Genomic DNA, 23,097 nt, shown 5'->3' with positions numbered 1-23,097 from the left:
CTGAGTTCCATGACAATCCAATTACATCACTGTGTTTGTTTTACGTCACGTACAAATGGCACTCCAGCTGCACGAAGTAGAGATGAGTTCGCCAGAAGAGAAAGAACTCAAGAAAGACTCAGCCAACTTTACCATCGCCATGTGTCACTGGTCATGTGCAATTTTGTATACAGCTTCAAATAAATGGGATTTTACTTTCCTTATATGGAAAGTAATCAGTGATTGATTTGGATTATGATGGCACCTGGCAGGCAGTGTAAGTTTCATGCTCTTTCAGCTGTTCATATGCTCCTGACAATTCTTATACAATAGCAAAGTTAGTAGCCTTAATGTAGTGCAAAAAAGTAAAAATGAAACTCAAGCAGCAAAAATCTTCATGTGGACCAGGCTAAATCATCTACAAATGTTTTACAAATATGACCTCAAGTGATCGGGACCAAGCTCCACAAATCACCATTGGACTTGAGCAGGCAAGATTTACTCGCAAAGAATGGTGATCAAAGAACATTATTATACGCAGCAAAGTAGTAATATAGTCTCTTTATGAATAAGACAAGTTTTTTACTTCATAGGATATCACTGCAGCAGATACATGTAACTAAAAGCTTCCTATCACAGTTCTGTCGATCACCAGCAGTATTCTAATAATGCTGCACTGAAAAGGAAAGCATGATGAAAAAGTACCAAATGATAGCTAATGAGTGTTTGTTTAAGCCGCTAGAATTTCTCCTCAGAAAAAAAAGAAGCATGGAAAGAATAAGGAGTACAGCAAGTCAGAATTCAGAAATTGAGACCTGGTACAATGATGGTAACCGGTGCAGAGGATTATTGTCATCATTTAACATTACAACAGGGATGTAGGTTGCTGAATTTTGATGACAGAAGTGAAATTTCATGCAAAAATGTTAAGACTTGTATAGCTACTAAACTAAAAAATTAAATTAGTGTAAGGTCTAGGCTGCTCCCCATGGAAATTTTGAAAGCTAACATTGTGAGATTGATTTTGGCTGAAATTTGCTGAGTTCAACACTGGAAGTATGAAAGGTAATAGTAGCTATATACTGAGCTACAAAACCGAATTAGTTAGTTTAGTTTCCTCAATAATTTTGAGATTGAATCATTTGGTAGCGATTTTGAATAAAATTTATAAATGTAAAATTTGTTAAATATGTTGTGAAAATCAATGCTGGAAGTATCAACGTTGAAACCGGGTCACTACTGCTGACCCGGATGACCCACTGACCCGGATAGCAATCCGGGTCAGACCCGGATGTGACCCGGATTAATTAAAGCCGAGACGTGTTTCGGCTAGTCTCGGGCGAGCGAACGAGTCTACATTTTGAGCGTTCGATTCGTGTTGAGTAAATATTGCAACTTCAGCCTAGCTGTAGGTTGAAGACCAAAGAAAAAAAAAAAAAAAAGGTCTTCACCTATTGACAATAGCTACCCCATCACCATAGATACCCTCAGTTTCGTGCTACATACTGCACTTACTAACAAATAGGCGTGGCTGAGCATATGTTGGTAATGCGATAAGTGGGCGTGGCTCACGAAAGAGCTACGCGATAGCGTTTATAAGTTCCACGTCGTCAAACGAACAATTTCGTTTCTCACGTGATCCAATCCGGGTCAGACCCGGATAAATTGTAAACCGGGTCAGACCCGGATGACCCGGAGAAAATGTGACCCGGATGACCCGACCCGGTTTCAACGCTGGGAAGTATGAATACTAATGAAGTCTATAAGGAAATTTCAAAAAATTGACCTTTTGAGAATGATTCTGGTGGTAATTTTGATTGCCATTCATGAGAAAGATGAATACTATTCTTTGCAGCACCTACACCTAGAGATTGTAGCTAGCTAACTCTTTACAAGTGCTGCAACCCAATTATGATTTACACAAATAAGCCAAAGGTAGGAACGTTTTTTATCCAGCCACATTTTCCGGTTCCAAAAACTAGGTAAATGTGGTAAAATGTCACTACTAGTTGGTACTTGCTCTGTATGTACACTATATAGACTCACTACAATCTTCTTCACTGTTTTGCTGCTTTCATATCAACTGATTCATCCCCAATTACTTCCTTGATAGACACGTGCAGTAGAAGGAGTAGATGATATATAAATTAGATTGAATAATTGCAAACTAATTAAACCACCACATGTTCTAATTAATGCACACCTCACGAAATGAAGCTATTGAGGATTGTGGAATTAGGAGATCAAATGGCTGGAGAATCACGTTACAACAAGTAAGAATGTGTTACTATTAATTATGCAGTAACTAGTGTTTCATGGATGTTTTTTACTGAAGGATGCTAGCTACACTGCTAACATGGATAGCTAGCTACTAATGCACTTGTCAATTTCATTTTTATTTTATTTATTTATTAAGGCTTTACAGTAGAAGTGCTGAAGGTCTGTAGGACACCTGGTCCTACAGCCTGTTTAAAGTTGTTACAGAAAGTATATTTGAAAAGGTGGAGAATGGAGTCATGCCCCACCCCTGGGCGTCCCCACACCCCAAGTGGGGATTTGACATTGCTTCTTGTCCCCACCCCTGGGGCAATTGACAGTTGTCCAATTCACTAACTGATTTTTGGTAGTTGCATTCCTAAACAATAGAATCACACTCACTATATATAATTTTACTAGCTACAGGTGTATACCAGATTCATTACTAGTCGCATGCATGAAATATGTGCTTAGTCATCCTTGAGGTGTTGTCAAATCCCCTACTAGGGGGTGGGGACATAGTGGGAATTTGACAGTCGATTTTGTCCCAGTTGTGGGGAATTCGACACCACGATTTATAAAATCCCTGTATCCCTCCCCTCACCCCGGGCACAAGTACAAATTCAGTTACAAAAAAAAATATCGAAGTGCACTTCGTATACCCCGTATACCCTCAATTCGACCACTGATTTTGACATGAGAATGATATCAATATTGCTTGAAAGTGTGCACATTGAAAGGATGATATTCGTTCTAAAGCCCAATTCACTTAGCCACCGAGTAGCTCTAAGCTGTACAAGTGAATGCTCTTAAATCTATAAAAACTAGTAGTTATGTACTCATGTAAGGATCATTATCTGTATATTATTGAAGTGCTGGGGTCTTAGAATGGTTTGACATTCTTAATTGTAGTACTGATTTCTATTTGTTTGTGATCTCTAGCTGTTTCAAGTTTTAATTAAATTTTTATTACAGCTAAAACTATCATGTCTTTTCAGCATTTGACCACTCTCTAGAGTTAATGATCGAGTGTTCACAAATACTAGGTACTAAATTATTGCGATTGTGACATGTTTAATATCAATGTTTTTAAGTAACAGCAATGATACACAAAGTGCTGATATTAGTGTTCCTGACTAGTGACCTGTATCAAATTGCAACACCTACAGCCTTTATGGCATCATTCCATTTAAAAAAAAATTACTGTGAGGCTTTGAGCTGGGTCATGTGATCTCAATGAGTACTCAAGTAGATTTTTTACTATTCAAGTTAATTATAATTCGCGTAAAATTTTCCCTTTAGTAAGCACGTACTATGCAATTGCATGCGTTGGGTTTTACGTCACTTATTCTGCGTAAAATCTTTCCATTAAGTGCACAAAGGAGACATTGGCATAAAATCTTCCCTTTATAAACAAAGAAAACATCCATGTAAAATCTTTCCTTTATTAACAAAGGCAAGTTACCCCCATAATACGCCAAAGTGTGCAGAACCAGTATATGTATCAGGCCTAATAAGCTACCAGAAATTTAATTCAGAAGGTTGATATTGATGTTCAACGTGGCAATGCTGCTTCTGTAATGGCAACAATTCCATCATCACAAGATTGGGCAGAATTTGCCTCTCTACCCACTGTTTGAGCGTGAAGACCTTTTCTCATCTTTTATATTAAACAAAAAAATTCCATAATAATTTTTTTTTAAAGAATTTAAAAGAGGGTGTGTCTCCTTCGTACATGATCAAAAGATTGAGAGCAGTTGCCTTAAGGATCTGCACGAGAGAAGACTAAATAATAGCTACAGATATAGCTACTTTTTACAGATTGGTAGGGTTTTCCAGCTATATAATTTCAATGCCTTTATTGTTGTGGATCAAAGCATTTAACACGTTGGGTGAAAACAGCCTGTGCATGATCATGCCCTTTCAGAATCTATAGCTATGAGCTTTAACATAAGAATGGCCACTGCTGCAGTGTGGGGACATTCGTAGGCGACTATGGGAAGAAAATTTTTGAACGGAAATATCTCAGCCAAGAAGGAAGATATTGAACTCTAACTAGCAGGTATGGCTATAAGACATTACAGTAAGTGCGTAAAAGCGATTTTCGGTTGATTTTCAATACAATGCTAGGTTCCTATTCTTTCAGCTAATTTATAATCATACCTTCCGGTTAGAGCTCGATATCTTCCGTCTTAGCTGAGATATCGCCGTTCACAATTTTTCTTTCCATAGTCGCCCATACAAATTTTACGAACATTCCCACACTACAGCAGCCATTTTATGTTTGTGACGTAATTTCGGATATGGCTCATTCTATAAGACTGATCATGAGTACACACTCTACCTGTAGCTAGTAGACAGATGCTTGAGTATCATGAAGCAAGCCTAGGCCTTCACATACTATATTACTGCAGTACTATATGCAGTGCACACCAGCTGTAAAATTGTGTTGTCCATGTGCATGGACATGAACAGTAGTGTTAGTGCCATGCTGGAACAGCTCAACTGGTTACTCCTAGTGAAGAGAAGGAAGCAACAGAGGCTTAATTTGTTCTATCAAATAATGCATGGAGAAATTGGCTTATCTTTACCACAATACATTCATTTCACCACCAAACACACTAGACATCACCATCCGTTTCACTTAATTGTGCCACCAACAAATACCATCACCTACATGACAAGTTATTTTCCAAGAACTATCCGGGAATGGAATTCACTGCCACTGCAACTAATTGAACTGAACACTTTAGTTACATTTTCAAACTAGCACTTATAATTTGTAATTGTTTGGGCTTAATCAGCTTTGCTGTCTGCCCTTTTCCCCCAAATAATAATAATAATAATGAAAAATTTCAGAAACTAGCTAGGGGACAAAAAATTGTACATTTAATCAAGTAGAATAGGGATCGAAGTTGTGATTCTGAAAAAAACTGCATAAACAAGAAGTAATAGGGATGGTGATTCACAATACTGCTTAATACATCAATACAAACCAAGCAGCTTGATTTGTGTACATTGAATTTAAGATTCCTATTTCGGCTTTTTATTGAACAGTCGAAATAGGAATCTTAAATTCAATGTACACAAATCAAGCTGCTTGGTTTGTATGATGTATTAAGCAGTATTGTGAATCACCATCCCTATTACTTCTTGTTTTTTTCAGAATCACAACTTCGATCCCTATTCTACTTGTTTAAATTTACAAAGTTTTGCCCCCCTAGTAAATAATAGCAGGAGCTAAAGTATACCTTCAGAGGGATAGTCAGGAGATTTGGAAGTAAGTCTCACACAAATGTGTGGTCTGTACCCCTTAGCTGCTGACAGATTTAGAACATTAGAATTTACTGTACATGCTCCATTGTAGTCCTAGAGCAGTTTAACATCCTGACTTGTTTGACTCTTGTTTCTTTTGTTTTGTGTATACAAAATTATTCTTATGCTAGTTAAATTGATAGGCTTAATCTATAGAACAAGAAAGCTTACTTGTGCTTTATAAAACTTACAGCTATCATATTATACTTTGTTTGTGTTTGTTTAACATGTAGTTACATGTTTGCTTTATTTATTTATTTATTATTGCTTTATGCCAAGGGTCTGCTAGCAACTGGTGCTTGCAGCCCAAAACACAAATATATAGTAACTACTAATTTACAACTTAGCTAAAGTGTCTGAAAGTTTGATGTTGGTGGGAGATCATGACATTTGCTGCACAGACAAAGAAAATAGTAGGTACAGTGATTGTCATCTTTGAAGTGATCCACAAAATGATTCCACATAAATTTCTTCAGTTTAGTCTTGATGGTTGTAATAGATAAATTGGCATTAATTCAGTTTCCAAATATATGTGCTGTGACTTACTATATAGCTCAATCTATAGAACAAGACAGCTTACTAGTGCTGTATGTATGCATTGGCCACCTGCAATCACTACAATGTATGGCTATATAATTAAATTTTTATCTATGATAAAGGCCTCCAACATAATAGCTATATACTATTGTATATGACATACATACTACTAACAAAATAGCTGCCAGTGATATATGTACAGTATATAAAAGACTAAAACTAAAGTTTGTAATATACGTGAATGAAATATATTATTATTTTTGATGGCAAGGTATAGATATATCAAACTCTAGGTATGGACTTCAATTAATAATGTCAGATTGTGTAACTCAAAGTTTATCTATGTCATAAATTGTGCATGCTTATTGGTAAGAGCTTGATATCTTCAATCATACATCATTAATTTTTCAAATATAAATAATACAACTATGTGTTATGACTTTCATATGCTATAATTCTATAATTACAGCAGCAGATGTTGCATGTACAAAGCCATTAATTTTTTTTATAGACATAAACTCATTACTGAATATAATAGTTCATCAGATGAGCATACTGAGCCCATGGACCATGACCATAATACATATATATAGTATGGTATTGCTACTAGTATAATTATGTAGTAGCTCAGTGCATGTTCCAATACTCTTTGCACAGCATAGTTCATATACAAATACTGCCAAAGATCACAGGCCCCGTTTTGGGGTCATTTATAGATTTGTGATCCAGGTATAGGGAGTGTTTTTGAATTAGCTCTTTCAAGAGGCAGAGTTAATGTAGTATTGGAACACTATTTTTGCTGTGCTGGATGCTACATGATGTGGAGGAGTGCATAATTGTGTACATAATGATCAGATTTATTTAGTTCTTCTACAAACATCTAATGATTGCATCCAGCAATTGATTTGTACATATGATTGATTCTCTGACATTGACGTACATCAACTACTTACTCCATGATCGATATCAGATATTATGTAATCTGTATTTGTATAACAATTTTGATAATCAAGAACTTTTATACACAGCTATAAACAGTAAACACAGAGATATTACCATCGTAGTACGTCTTGTGACAACCTTTTTTGTGTATACATAATATGTATTCTGTCATATACCACAACAGATCAAGTACACCCCATTAATTTTTGGTCAGACATGTTGTACAGTTTATGGTGAATGAAATCAAAGTAGATATCACACAGTTGGATCAGGTAATTAGCTACTGTATTTGTGACCCAGTTTACCTTTTCAGTGGAAATTTATATGCCTTATATGGCGGCACTTAATACACGGTTGGCTGTAGAACTGAAACAAATACTGTAACTATTTGAGTAGCCTTTAATGATTTTGGTACTTGGAGACCTAAACTGGTATTCAAGTACTTGTAAAGATCATGTGACCCTGCTCACAGTGTTGTCATCATGAAATGACATCATGAATGCTGTAACATTTGACTGGTGTAACGTTTAATTTTACATTAATTTTCAGGAACACTAATAATAACAGCACTGTAATTCAGTGTGTGTATCATTGCTGTTACTTGAAAAAGTTGTAAACTGCATTTAGGTCCTAAACATTTTATACATTCACAACTGTATAATTCATTACTCATACATAAATTCTGTGCACTGGTCAGCATCCTGCCCCAGAGCCACATAAATTATTTGAATCATAATTTTTTAATAGTCAGAGTTACAACATTTTAATAAATATTCAGGTTTAAAGGAAGAAAATCCATCACTCCTGGAGGAGACTGAGTGTGGCACTCAACTAGGCATTGGGTGACCTGCAGTTCAAATCCTGGGGTTGGAGGGATTTTTTTCCCTTTCTTTGGTCTTTGGTCAATATTCTGTTTCACCTTATTAGCCAGGTGTACAGCTGTAGTTGTCTTTAAAGAGTCAAGTTTCTGTATATTAGGTTATAGAATAAGCAATCCAAAGGCTGTGGCACAAGCTGCTATCAGACCTTTAGTGCTGGTCACTGTAAAGCTTTAATAATAATATATAGCAGCTCTGTTATACCTATATAGAAAAGATATATTGCATATGCTATGCAGTTGTTTATTTATATTATTGTTCATCCACCTTCAGTTCAGTAGCCCTGCATCTTCGTATGTATGTACACTAAATAAGTTATCAGGTGATGAAAATGAAATATTAAAACTATACATGTTTATGTCATGATATGCATTTAACTGTGCATTTACCGATTTCTTAGAATTACTAATAATAATAACTCAATTACAGAATGTGTTATACAACAATAAAAATCAGTACTGTGCATCTGTACTTATTATGTATGATGCATGTGAATTCAACCACTTGTGATCTGTATGCATAATATATATGAATAATATGTACTAGTATAACGACATAAATCTTTACTATGTACACAATTGTTGTCAGGTGAAGTGACTGATAGTCATGCTATAGAATATATGTGAGTAATCAAGTACTAAGTTATGTCAGAGTCTGTGCGTGGTGTCATGCATGTATGCATACATGTGTATAGTGCTATTTATATGTACTGACTGTCACCATTAAATTTCTCGTCAAGTTTGGCATTATCATTAAGAAAACAAACAGTAAGAGTGTCCAACCTGTATCTGCCTATGAGAATTAAGACTGTAGAATATACAGGGTGCATATACTTGATAAAAAATATAGGGATAAATAGCTGAGACTACAAGAAATGTTGACAAATTGCTATCCTACATTGTGGGTTTTGCTTATAACTTTAATGTTAACTCACCTTGCAATGTTACTGTAACAACTGTAAGCTTAACCAGCTTTGTCAAATTGGCCTTGCAGCATTTGTGCTCCTAACTTAGTATGCACAACAAGTAGGAGTACATCCTGAAACATCACAAGGTTTGCAGCACTTATGCACTCGTTATATGAACAAATCTCTGATACTGTACACAGCTACACTATTATACACATTAATGTTTGGTCCAATGTCCAATTTTAAATAGAAGTAGTGTAACTAGCTAGAATCTTATAGTTTTCAGTAGTGTTACCTATGTGGCATAAAATTATTATAATGAATACACAACATGGTGTTCTTTAATACAGGTAGTAAGATGTTGCTGATATATTACCCTGCAGCTGTACATGTGCTACTTCTGCTCTCCTTCCAAAGTACCACAACTGGTAGAGTCTACACTGTGACACCTGATGATCACTACTATCCTAACACTACATGTCATCATTGTCATAACCTACAACACTACCTGCTCAATACCACCAAATACTTCACCTCAAACACTCAACTACTCTTCCTACCAGGAATACATCACCTTCATACTGATCTCATCATACAAAATCTTCACAACATTTCACTGATTGGAAATAATACCAATGGTACAACACCGGATGCAGTCATCCAGTGTGAATACAACTACACTACTTATGTAGGTGTCAGCATTCAATTTGTCAAGATCACAAACTTGACAATATCCAACTTAGTGATTCAGAACTGTGTTAATCAGTTTGTCTTACAACATGGTGGTTTAGAAGGTGCAGCAGTTTCGATCATAGAATGCAATACTGTTGTCATGTATCTTGTACACATCCATAAAATTTATTCCTGTTTTCCATTATATGCACTGATGACTGTCAACATTGTGGGGCAATCTCGCTTTAGCCACATCACATGTTATGGAATTTTACTGTATAGTTATGAAGCAAGTACAGAGACAACAGAGCTGCAAAATACTACATATACTTATAGTACTACCATCTCTATTGATCACTGCACAGTTTATATCGAAGATTTGTGTGACATGGTTAGTTTGATAAACACATATGTGACCAAAAAATCTTATGGCATAATGTTACACCTATCAAACATGATTATTAAAGAATTAATTTCAAGAAGTGTAGTGTTCCATTTTAATATTAACAGTGCAGCAACAATACGCATTACTAAATGTCAATTCGTTGGTTGCTCTTTTGAGACTGCTGTTGATTTTCATTTCAGTTACTTAAAAAGTGTAAATACAGCAATAGTACTATTTGTTAAGTGCCATTTCATAAATAACAAAGCAAGCAATGGAGTGTTGGTGAGGAGTAATGCTGAAATAAAATATTCAGCAGATCAAGTGTGGTTTCATATATATAATTGTCTTTTCTTATACAATGAAATCAATAATGTACTAATATCATTGGCAACCACAAATGTAAAATGTTCTACATGTATCTTTCGTAACAACAGTAATTCAAAATTGTTTCAGCTACATTTTACAAAAACCGGAATTATTTATTTAGAAAATGTCAACTTTTCTTATAACAATGCTAATGATAAGACAAATTTAATTGATTTATCTAACACAATTACTTTGATTGTGAGCAAACTAACTTTTCATGAGAATACCTTTGGAATTATAATTCATCTAGATGCATCCAGCACATTGTCATTACATGGGGAACTGCATTTTTCATGCAACAACGCAAACAGTATTATAGACTTTAGCTGTAATAAGTATAACCAGTTCATGATTTTGATAGGAGGTAATTTAACGTTCTATAATAATCATGTTTGCACAATTTTTAGGTTCAAACCAATGGCTTTTCCATGGTGTACTTTTCAATACTACAGATACAATACATCACTTTTTAAGCAAAACAATTCCTACTCAATTATATTTCATAATAATCACTACAACAATCACTGTACTAACAGTGTCCCTTTAATGGATTGTCACTGGTTACAAGATTCATTGTTTGCAGATACCATACCGATTGAGGTAAACAACAAATATGTAAAGTACATGAACAGTTCTGGAGTATATAACATGACCCAACAAAATTATTACCACAAAACAATTTGCTTGTGCCACAACGCAAATCAGCAGCCGGATTGCAGCACAAATGAATTAGGTTATCTATACTCTGGCCAAACAATAGATATGTACATTTTCATCAACAAACATTTCAACAAGTCCAAGGTAAAACTTGAGTTTGAATTTGATACTATGCAGTCTTACATATCACCTTGCATCATTGATGATAATCATCAGAAGTTGGAAGCTTCTGGAGCCATTTGCAATAGGGTAAGGTATACCGTTACATTTCCCACTGATACTTGGTGTGCAGTATTTTTGAAACTTATTGGAGACTCATATGATGATCTAAATATATTCTACATAAAGCAGCTTTCGTGTCCACCTGGATTTATTAAAGTAAATAAAATATGTGTGTGTCATCCAAAATTGGTACAGTTAGGTGTGCTAGCTTGCAACATTAATGATCAAACTATACTACATCCTGCTAATAGTTGGATATCTGCTACACCTACTAACAACCACTCCTACGTTTATCGCATTTCTCTGCAGTGTCCATTCCATTATTGTTTACCCTATCCATCCCACCTTAACTTGTCTACCCCTAACGACCAGTGTCTGTTTAACAGATCTGGTATATTGTGTGGAGAATGTCAACAAGGTCTCAGTGCTACATTTGTTTCCTCTCAATGTCAACACTGCTCTAGTTTTTACCTGTTTCACATTGTACCTATTGTAATAGAAAGTATTGTGTTGGTTTTATTACTCTTTCTCCTCAACCTTACAGTAACTAATGGAACTATCAATGCTTTCATATTGTATGTCAACATTATTGGTATAAACAGCTCTGTGTTGTTTCATAAATTCACTGAAACTTTAAATAATTTTGATTTGGGTATATTTCAAACATGTTTCTACAATGGTATGGATGATTATGCTAAGATGTGGTTACAGCTAGAGTTTCCTTTCTCCCTCATTTTCATTGCTACATCACTCATCATAACAAGTCGTTACTCCACTAAAATACAGAGGCTCACAGCACTTAGAGCACTACCAGTTCTTGCTACACTATTCCTATTGTCTTACAGTAAAATACTCCAGACAGTATCCATTGTCTTGTTCTCCTATTCCACCATCACTGAACTACCCAGTGAACAGTCTACATTAGTGTGGTCAGTAGATGCTAATGTGCCACTACTTGGAGTAAGATTTATCATCTTATTCATAACATGTCTCATCATATTCCTGATACAAGTACCCTTTACCATTATCTTGTTGTTTAGCAGACCACTCCAGAGATTCCATTACATCAACAAATTTAAGCCACTACTGGATGCTTATCAAGGACCATACAAAGACAATCACTATTACTGGCCTGGCTTACAGCTTGTGATAGGTGTTTTGTTCCTAGGAATATCAGCATTAGACAGAGACACAACTCTAGCAGCTGGTAGCATTATAGCTGCTGCAATGTGTGTAATTACTGGCATAGCACAACCCTTCAAAAACAGAATCCAAAACTGCCATGAGCTAGTCCTACTTCTAAACCTCCAAGTGTTACATATATTTGTACAGCACAACTACAATATAACTGCCATTACAGCTGTTATTGCTATGGCTGCAGTTCACTTCACTCTTATTGTGGTGTACCACATCATCACTTACATGTGTGGTGGAGTGATCAGGAAAAAGATACAACAAGGTGTGAACACAGTTATGGGATGGATCAACAACAGATCAACAGTACAAAGTTTTCAACTTGCTAACATTCCTGAAGTTGCTTTCAACTATCGTGAGTATCGAGAACCTTTGGTGGCAGCAGACTAATAGATATTTAAAGAATTTTTATCATTAAAATACATAGTAATTGCTATTTACATTGCTTCAAACATGATATGTTTAGCACAAAGATTGAGACTACACAATAATAACATACAAGCAATAGTTATATATTGCACATGTCACACTTATACTTGCATTTAATTATGCAGTGGGTATTGCATATTAATTTTAATGCTATTTATATTGTCTTGTCTTGACAAGCTGCTATAGTCTGAATCAGCACAGAGTGTGTGGGGTATAGTCCATAAGAAGCAGTTGCTAGATGTAGATGGTCAGAGTGTAAAGCCTCCAACCTGGTGGTCAAGCAAACAAGTGATGAGGGAGCAAAGCATTCAATTGTACATCATTAATATATAATGCATAATCTATTAAAAATGCCAATTGATCACATCTACACTGTAACTGGTTAGTAAAGGGTGTAATGATGTCTCCAGTGCCCCCTTCCCCCCTCACCAAATTTCCTTATTGAATCTCTTTACACACATACATACTGCATTAGTATGTGTACATGTGTAAGTGAAGTTGAAGAATGAGAATTTGCCCAAGTTCCAAAATATGCAAGTTGTCAAGTATAAAATAATTATATATCTAAAATATCTACATACATCTTGTGATTGCTTATGTAGCAAATTTATGTCCAAAATTAAAGCATCAATCAAATAATTATGAAATTAACATAATTTCACTTATTTCCTGGCAGCCCTGCATGATACCATGTCTTTAAAACAAACAACAACAATAATATAATAAAATTTACTTCATTAGTAAACGCACCATAAAACAACATGCACTAATTGGAATGTTGAAAGTATTAATATGCAACAAGATGGAGCATTGTATTATATTAATGCCGTACTTCTACAAGTCTTTTTTATTTGATCCTAACAGTGTGATGATCCATAGGAGTTCAATCATGGCTAAAAGTATAAGCCGCTTTTTAATATACAAAACTGCAGAATAACTGATAAACAAACATACAGTCCTGTTTATTATATGTTTGTGTTTCAGGTGTTGTTGATTTCAGGGCTCATAGGTTTCAAACTGTTGAATGAATTTTGAAATCAAAGTTTCATTGATTCTGTTTTATCAATTGCAGTGTACAACTCACTTCACATGTATGGCCAAATGATGTGGGTACAGTTATACACAGTACACAACCGTATTTTACACAACCTTTGTAACCACAAATACAAGAAAAGTTTGCAGTATGTGTATAAAAGGGCAGCAGGTCATCCATGCAGGTATACATATAGGTGTTGGAGAAATATAAAAAGAGGTGTAGTTATTTTTGTGCATTATACGTAATTGATAGCTGTATGAGGAGATACATATGTCAACGTAAGGTTATACATACTGTATGAATATAATATGTTGCGTTTATATATTTTACCTCAGCTCAGCAGACAATTTATAGCCAAATATGTGCTGGTGCAGTCAAATGTGCATGTTGCATAATAATTATATGCATATCATACTGTAGAATGTTTGTGATTTACTACATCGTGCTATTGTTGCTCTCCTTCCAAAGTACCACAACTGGCCATGGTAGTGTCTACATTGTGACACCTGATGATCACTACTATCCTAACACTACATATCATCATCGTCATAGCCTACAACACTACCTGCTCAATACCACCAAATACTTCACCTCTAACACTCAACTACTCTTCCTATCAGGACTACATCACCTTCATCACACAAAACATTCACAACATTTCACTGATTGGAAACTGTACATCTAATGACATATCACCTGATGTAGTCATACGGTGTGAATATAATGCTGTGGTTGTGGGTGTGACATTAATTAATATAACCAATTTGACAATATGGAATATAGCAGTTCAGTACTGTGTAAGTCAAATACATACTCGTAAGGTTCTTACCCAAGCCACTGAGACCTATGTAAATGGTGCAGTATTGCTTATCGCAATTTCCAAAAATGCTTTCTTGCATCAGTTGCATATCCAAAAAAACATGCTTGTCTCCCAAATTATGGACTGATAGCAGTCAACATTATGGGCAAGTCTCACTTCAGTTACATCACATGTCATGGAATGTATCTGTATTACAATGACACAAGTGAAGAGATAAACACTCCAGTTCTCTTAATCAATGATCACCACCAGAAATATGAAGATTATTGCATTGAAACTAAGTTTACCTACTGCAAAAATCTTATAAAGTGATAATGCACTTGTCTAATATGGTTATTCAAAAACAACAGATTCAACAATGCCATTGTGCCCTACAAATTGTTGGTACAGCAGTGGTATATGTGAACAACTCACAGTTCATGAATAACCCTTGGACTATCGATACTCATTCTATATCAAAGAACAGTAATCACTTTAATAATGTAAGTGTTTGGTTTAATGATTGCGTGTTTAAAAATAGTACTGGTTGGGGTACAGTGTTGTCATTGACAGCATTAAATCCATATGATGTTACAATTATGTTCATCAATTGTCAGTTCTTAAACAATGAGTATGGTATAATAGAACTATCTGGTACAACAGCAAACTTTTCCAATTGCAGTTTTCAAGGCAATATTGATGGATTTGCAATCAGATGTATGAAGCAATGTATAATTACAATAGAAAATACCACTTTCTCTTCCAATAGATATGACAATTTTGATCTCATTATTAAGTTATTTGAAAGTCAACTACTTTTAATAGGTACAGTAATTTTTGATCACAATAATTTGACAATTGGTGGCAGCATTGTTTGCCTAGATCAAAGCATTGTTGTTGCAGCTGAAGGAGACATACATTTCACTAACAATATTGCATTGTTCATCATAGACTTTGGTGATGGCAACTTTCACTTCAGTGCTGTTGATAATATACCAAGACATAGCGACCCATTTGATAATGAATTTATTGCAATAGGGATAATACCAAATTACATTTTTTAGATAACAGATTTGTGCAATATTTAGAATCATATCAGTGCCCTATCCACTATGCATTTTTCAATATGTTAGTGATCTGGAAAGCAACTATTCAGTTACCTTTCAAAACAACCCTTATTACAGTGAACTACTATGTTATAGGAACATACCTATCAAAGATTGTTGCTGGCTGTTTGTTAATATTTCAACATTTACAAATGTACCCCACTTGATGTAAATAAGAAATACATACAGTACATCAATGAGCCTGGTTCATATGATGAGTTGCCACAAACTGTTGGACAGAAAACACTTTGTCTTTGCAAAGTTGGGAAATTTCAACTTCAAGATTGTAATAATAATGAACTAGCTAGGCTATTATTATCCCAGACAAACGTTTAGCATGTACATTAATCAGAACACTAAGATATTTAACAGTTCTCAACTTCAGCGGACCATACGTACGAATGCACTCAGCAAATCCAACATTGTACACAGCAAAAAATACCATATTTCCGGCGGTTATATCGGTACAGGAAATGTCAAGGAAATTTTCTCTTTGAATTTCTGACACATTTCCTGTACTTGTACATATCACCTTTCCAAGTGATTTCCAGTTTTGCAGGAAATGCCACTTTCAAAAATGTCAAGGAATATTTTGTTCATATTTCTGGCACATTTCCTGCTCTAATACATGCCACCTTTCCAGGCAATTTCCACTCATGCAGGAAATGTCACATTTCCTGGAACTGGAAATGTCAAGGAAATTTTTTGGTTTACATTTCTGACACATTTCCTATACTTCTACATATCACTCTTCCATCTAATTTCCAGTTGTGCAGGAAATTCCACAACCATATTTTGTCAAGGAGCTCTTTGTTCACATTTCTGGAACATTTCCTGTACTAGTACATACCACCTGTCCAGGTGATTTCCAGTTATGCGGAAATTTCAAGGTAATTTGTTTACATTTCTGGTGCATTTTCTGTATTAGTACATATCACCTGTTACGGTAGTTTGCAGTTAGGCATGTAATATAAGTTTGACACATGCCACTTTTACTGTCATTGATTTGAAGTTACTATGGAATTTTAAATTGATATGGTTACACTTCAGCTCAAATTACTGTAGAATTTTGCAATAATTTTATTTTTAGTTTGTACTATGCAGTTTAACTGGTAGCTAAAGGTAGAATTATTACATGAATATATCTGCATCCACTGAAAATTCTATCGCACACTTCACAGTTTTTGTTGTCTTGCAGAATATAGAAATTAACCCATGCACCAAACTTTAATCTAGTGATCAATATACCTATATATGTAATAACAAATTGTTACAGCTCAAAAAATGCTACATGCTGTTTGATATAATAGGTTTGCCACAATTTGTAAGTGCTAGTAATGGTTAAACAAACAAATGGGTGGCTTTCCAGACACTCTCTATTGAGCCCCATTGGTAACCATGGCACAAAACAGAAAACAAGCAACCTTTGCATAATTATGTCACTTTGTATTATGAATTACACAGGATCACCATAAGATTAAACAATATTATAGGCTGTTATGTGTCATCTCACAATAAGCAAAAAATCATTTTATCGATGAGCTGGAACAATTTTCTATACACAGCGAACTGGGAAACTCATCTCCAAAACATTTTCTACAGTACCTGTTGGAACTTCAGCACACACCTTTCTACTCTTACCAGAGGAGTACCACTATAACCAGGTCAACACATAATTATGTATACGAAACCAATGAAGCTACCATCCAGTAGCCACTACTGCTACTGGATCATAGCAGTAGTGGCTAGGATCCAATTTGCCACTACAACTACAATAAAATTTCTGGGATAAATTTATAAAATTCACACCAGCATACGTATATGTAGCTAACTCAACTCAGATATTTTACTATCAGCAGCCACAAACTATAGGGTGGTCCGTTGAGAGACTATTGACAATGAGTCAATGAAGGGGACTGAACACCATTATAATTAGGAGCTATATTGGCTACAAGAAATATATGTCTATTTAAGGTAGTATTCCCACACACTTTATCGTAGAAAAACGACTCTACATAATGCATGAGTTTGACACCACATCAAATGGGGTTGACATTGTGATGTGTGCTTTTGCTTTACATCTGATGCATAATTACTTACATAGAATGCACTTAAAAGATTTTGGTGTAGCTATTTGTCACTTTCCAGTTTGGCTCAGTGGGAATTGCACATGCATGCTGTGTAGCCAAAGCTGATCATACATGCAAAATTCTGTATCGAATTCAGGGGCAGATCCAGGGGGGTTCAAAGGGTTCCATGGAACCCCCCTTTTGAAAGAAGAGCCTCTCTTACTCGAGATACTCTAATAGAGAAGTCACAGTAGTCTTTTGAGGAGCAGTGTAGCAAGCTATATGTATATAAGGAAATGTAGTTGGTGAGGGCATCTATGGTGAGGGGCAGCTATATATTGTCAGCAGGTAATGACCTTTTTTTTATCTTCAACTTACAGCTAGACTGAAGTTGCAATTTAAAGTGGAACCCCCCCTTTTAAAAGCCTGGATCCTGCCCTGTAATTATATAATCAACTCCTTCATGTATTACAGTAGCTACTACGTGTTTCAGCATGTCTCGGGCACTGAGCCAGATTGCCAGTTGCTCACCGCACTAATCACCTGTGGGCACTGAAACCATCTCTGCCTCTGGATCCAGATTGCACTACTTGTCCTGATCAATTAAATTGATCAAATCTGATAAGTGTGAACCAAAGTGTAACCAAACAAGACTACCAAGCAGGGCTGGCTCTGGCAAAATAGGGGCAGGTGGGCCACCACAGTTGAGGGCATAGCAGTTGTAGCATATTTTCAAGGGGGTCTGGGGGCAGCCCCCCACTCCACCAGGAAAATTTTTAAAATCATCACTCAAGCCTGAGATGCAGCAATCTGAAAGCATTTTTAACGTAATTTAGTTGGGTGCTGACAGTTGCATGCCGCTCAAAAGAATCTTTGAAGTAAGTCTGAGTGTACTGAAGGGCTGAAATAATATCAAGTAGCAAACTCTTACGTGCAATTGTATGGCTTCTCGTATGTTAGTCTGTGCACTAGAGTTTAAAACCATAGATTATAGCCCTCTATATAATCTATGGTATAGCTACGTATAATATTTAGCTAGCTGTACATAATATGAGGGAAGATACTCTCTTTCTCTTCTAGAGTAAAAGGTTGGGTGGGTCGCAAAGAGCAAGAATTTTAACCGATCGATTTTAACCTAAGCGCGCAACTTAATAGTTTTTTCTGACAAAAGTTGAGGCGTTTGTTATGCTGCGCGGGAACATTAAAAATGGCGACGTTGGCAGGTGCTGGCAGAAAGTTGGAGAGAATCGAAGCGTTCTTCTGTGGCATAGAGAAAGAGAAGATTCCGCAAGCAAGTAGTGAAATAAAAGAATGCCAGTGAAGCGGCCGTCTCGACTCGAGGGGTTCTGGACTCAAGTCACTACTCGCACATCACCCACCTACCATAACAACTGTAATTCCATATGGGTATGTGAAAAGGAATGGTATTATTGCCACTGCTTCTAATGTGAGGAAACAAACAAGCTCTTCTTACTACAACTCGGTGCAGGAAAACAAGGTAGGCATCATTTAGAGTCGCCTAGTCCAGTACACAAATATTTATTATATCCAGGTTATCAAAATCGCACTCATCAATAGAGTAGTATGTCTGGAGATAAATATAGTGTTACTCGTCAGCAGAATGTATCACCAGATATATTAAGAGAATGGTAGCTTTGCCAAGATGGTGAACATCATTAAGACTATAGCACCTGTTGAAAACGTCCATCGGACCTCAGGATGCCAACCTACAATTGAGTTTGAGCTGTTACTGAATGTCGTTGATGTGTCACCTGGTCTGTAGGTGAGGTTCTCTTTTGTGATTACAAGTCTTGTTTGTAATTATGTATTTGTTTGTAATATGTGTTTATTCTGTGGTGTATCATTAAACAAGGCCACAAACAGACATCCTGTTCAAAATATGTGTAACCTTATATCCTACATTGCTCATATCTTGCCTACAGTAATTGTGACCTTGAGTAGTATGTATGCATTCCCAGGTGCATTTGGATTGAACATAATACCACACAGTACTTTACCATTATTTGTAACTTGATTTTAGAAAGCGGATCCAAATTATACACCAGGGGAAATTGAACGACCACCTCTAGTGGGTAGCTACAATATCAAACTATCCGGTGATTTTGATGCTCAAATCTGGTTTCTTGAGGTTATGTTTTCTGGGTGCCCTGTCAGGCTCTAGTCACATTTTCTGGCTTTGACACGAGGACCTTGCTTCATGAGAATCAGTGGTGGATGGCCTTCAACAGCCAGCCAAAGATTTTGGTATTGATTCTGCTGTATTTCAGCCACTTAAGGAGCTAGTTTTCAAGAATAGCTGCCAACCTGCTACTAATAGGCCTAATGTATTTTGTGGAGTGGACTCACACTAAGTTAGAAACAGCTTCTTAACAATTATCCAGGAATTTCCTAGTTCTTGTACCACTGTAGACACTAATGTCAAGCTAAAACTACTGAAGCTGCTCTTCCTACAAAGTCACAAATATCGCACGTGCACTAATTTATTAGAATATTTACAAGACGTTATAATAGTGCATAAATAGTTAGATATAGGCTACACATAGCCTTTTCTACACAGTCTATATAGTGACAACATATTTTTAGATGTAAACTAACTTAGCAGGCAGCATTAAGCGGATAGCGCAATACTAACAACATCGCTAAGTATTTACTTCTGGTCATTCACAGTAGCCTATCCACTAGTACTAGGCAGTAAAGCAGCAAAGGAATTAATCCTACGCAACTACAATAGCCTCCACCACTGCTAGTATGCACAAGTACACATGTTTTGTAAACATTCTATTAAATTAGTGCATTCGCAAACTCTGTAACTTTGTAGGAAGAGCAGCTTCAACAGTTTTAGCTTGATAATGGTGTTTCCAGTGGTACAGGAGCTAGATAATGCCTGGATAACTGTTAAGAAGCTGTTTAGTTCAGTGCATGAGTCCAGTCTGCGAGTCCAGTCTGCGAAATACATTAGGTCCTACTATTAATGTGTTTTCTATGCATAGTATTACAGAGCTTATGATAAGAATTCTCTGTTGTCCTGCCACAATGTCCTGACAAACCAAAATCGGCCGGACAATTGCCAAAATTGACTGGACATGAGATGAATGCCCAACATGTCTACTGTAGCATAGCAAATAAACATTATAGTGGTAAGACATCACATGCCTTACTGCAGCTGTTATGTGGTTAAAGTACACCAGTGGGTTGGCAATGGTACATTTATGGTCACTCCCTTGGGTTGTAAGAATGTATACTATCTCCTGGCAACCAAGTGAATGTTATTGTTGATAGCATGCCAGCTCAGCCCTTAGGCTCCTTCTTTATGCTTTGATGGGACACTGTGTCCGGACAAATTGCATTATGGTCAGACATCTATGCAATTTGACCGGATTTTGTCCGGTGTCTGGACGTTATCATAAGCTCTGGTATTAATGTGTTCAGTTTTTCATATTTGTTGGCCCTGACCACAAACATTTTTCGTATGGTTACACTGGATCTGTTTTCAGTAATCTTGCATCGTTCAACTTTCTTAAATGTCCAAGAAAAATAGTTATATTGTAGTGTAGGTTGCATTTTTTTGTTAATGTGTATTATACCGTGCATCAGTTACATTATACAATTTGCAGAACCTTCAATAAAGTGGAGCAGCTGTAATATGCCGAACTTAAGGGCAAGGTGGAAATAGCTATCAATCAAGAAGATATTAAGTGACATCGATACACCAAGAGAGCAGAGAGACATCTAGCAAGGAGTGACACGATGGGCTAATGAAAGTTAAAACTCAAGCTTAAGGAGTAAACATGCTGATATGATGATAAAGATGGTAGTCAATTAAACAGGTTCAGCCCAGGTGATCACACTTTGTCCCAAGCAAAAGAAATTTCGTGATGGGTCACAAAATCTGATATATGGTACTGTACTATGTGACTAACTTGTAGCTATACTATACCCTTGTAACTGTGTACATGTATATAATGTAATACCATGTAGATATTATTGTTTACAGTTTTTACCACATGTATAAGTTTCATTGATACTGTACAAGAAATGTGTTTGAAATTTCATTAATACTGTATAGAAGAAATCTGTTGGAAATGTCATAGATATTGTATAAGGGAAATCTGTAGGAAATTTCATAGATATGGTATAGGGGAAATCTATAGGAAATTTCATAGATATTGTATAGAGGAAATCTACAGGAAATTTCATAGATATTGTATAGGGGAAATCTATAGGAAATTCCATAGATATTGTATAGAGGAAATGTATTGGAAATTTCATAAATACCTTATAGAAGAAATCTGCAGGAAATTTCATATGTCCAGTGCAGGAAATCTGTAGGAAATTGTGCCCTATCATGTAGTAGGAAATGTACAGGAAATTTGCAAATTTCCTGTACATTTCCATCTCCCGGATATGTGCTGGAAATGTCACCTGTCCTGTAAATTTCCTGCACATATCCTGCTACAGGAAATGCCACATTTTTTCCTGTGGTAGTTGTTTCATGACCCAATAGCAAACAGTTGTATGTATCACCATGTACTATAAACAGCACCAAAACTATATCGTTTCAACTAACTGACAACAACTGCAAGTGGAATAATAACATTTCCTAGTGATACTTGGTGTGCAATATTTCCAAAAGTTCATAATGATGACGATCTTTATATTAATAGTTTTATGCTAGAAAACTTCCTTGTCCACCTAGCTTCATTGAAATAAATAGAAATGTGTTTGCTATCCAAAACTTAGAGCATCTAGCTGCAATATTGATGATAAAACAATAGTACGTCCAAGAAATAGTTGGATGTCAGCAAGAATTCATAATGACTCTTATTTTTATCATGTTTCTCTGAAGTGTCCATTTCAATACTGTATGTCTCATCCATCAGATCTGAACTTCTCTACTCCCAGCTCACAGTGTATTTATAACAGATCTGGTGTTTTATGTGGAGAATGTCAGCAAGGTCTCAGTACTATATTTGCTTCCCCACAATGTCAACAGTGTCCCAATGCCTACTTAATTCTCATTGTTCCCATTGCAATAGCAGGTCTTGTGTTGGTTTTATTACTTTTTGTCCTTAATCTCACAGTAACTGATGGAAATATTAATGCCTTTATCTTGTATTTTAATGTGACAGGTGTTAATACTTCAGTGTTGTTTGATAAATTCACACCAGCTTACCAGGGGCGGATCTAGGATTTATAAGGGGGGGGGGGGGGGGGGGGCTAACTCAAGGTACTAATCTCTTGGGTAGAGGGAACTAGGGGGTCTGGGGGCATGCCCCCCCCCAGGAAAATTTTTGAAAAATAGATGCTAAAATACTGCAATTTGGAGA

At 36.1% G+C, this 23,097-nt stretch overlaps 1 protein-coding gene and 1 long non-coding RNA gene across 2 annotated transcripts; both read left to right on the top strand.

Annotated features, from left to right (window-relative positions):
* The first annotated feature begins 9,485 nt into the window (after positions 1-9,485).
* On the top strand, positions 9,486-12,911 carry LOC136253961 (uncharacterized). The gene is made up of 2 exons (XM_066046615.1): positions 9,486-9,877; positions 10,645-12,911. Exons 1-2 carry the CDS (start codon positions 9,750-9,752, stop codon positions 12,698-12,700), a joined length of 2,184 nt encoding a protein of 727 aa, XP_065902687.1. The 5' UTR covers positions 9,486-9,749; the 3' UTR covers positions 12,701-12,911.
* Positions 12,912-18,712: 5,801 nt separating this feature from the next.
* LOC136253968 (uncharacterized) lies at positions 18,713-21,833 on the top strand. Its single transcript, XR_010700216.1, has 3 exons — positions 18,713-19,247; positions 19,302-19,532; positions 21,385-21,833. It is a non-coding gene; the product is annotated as an uncharacterized lncRNA (long non-coding RNA).
* The last annotated feature ends 1,264 nt before the right edge of the window (positions 21,834-23,097 follow it).

The sequence above is a fragment of the Dysidea avara genome, chromosome 4, assembly GCF_963678975.1.
Source record: "Dysidea avara chromosome 4, odDysAvar1.4, whole genome shotgun sequence".
In the NCBI taxonomy this organism is placed as follows: domain Eukaryota; kingdom Metazoa; phylum Porifera; class Demospongiae; order Dictyoceratida; family Dysideidae; genus Dysidea; species Dysidea avara.
Note: the sequence above shows the minus strand (reverse complement) of the source record. Positions and strands in the feature narration are given on the sequence as shown.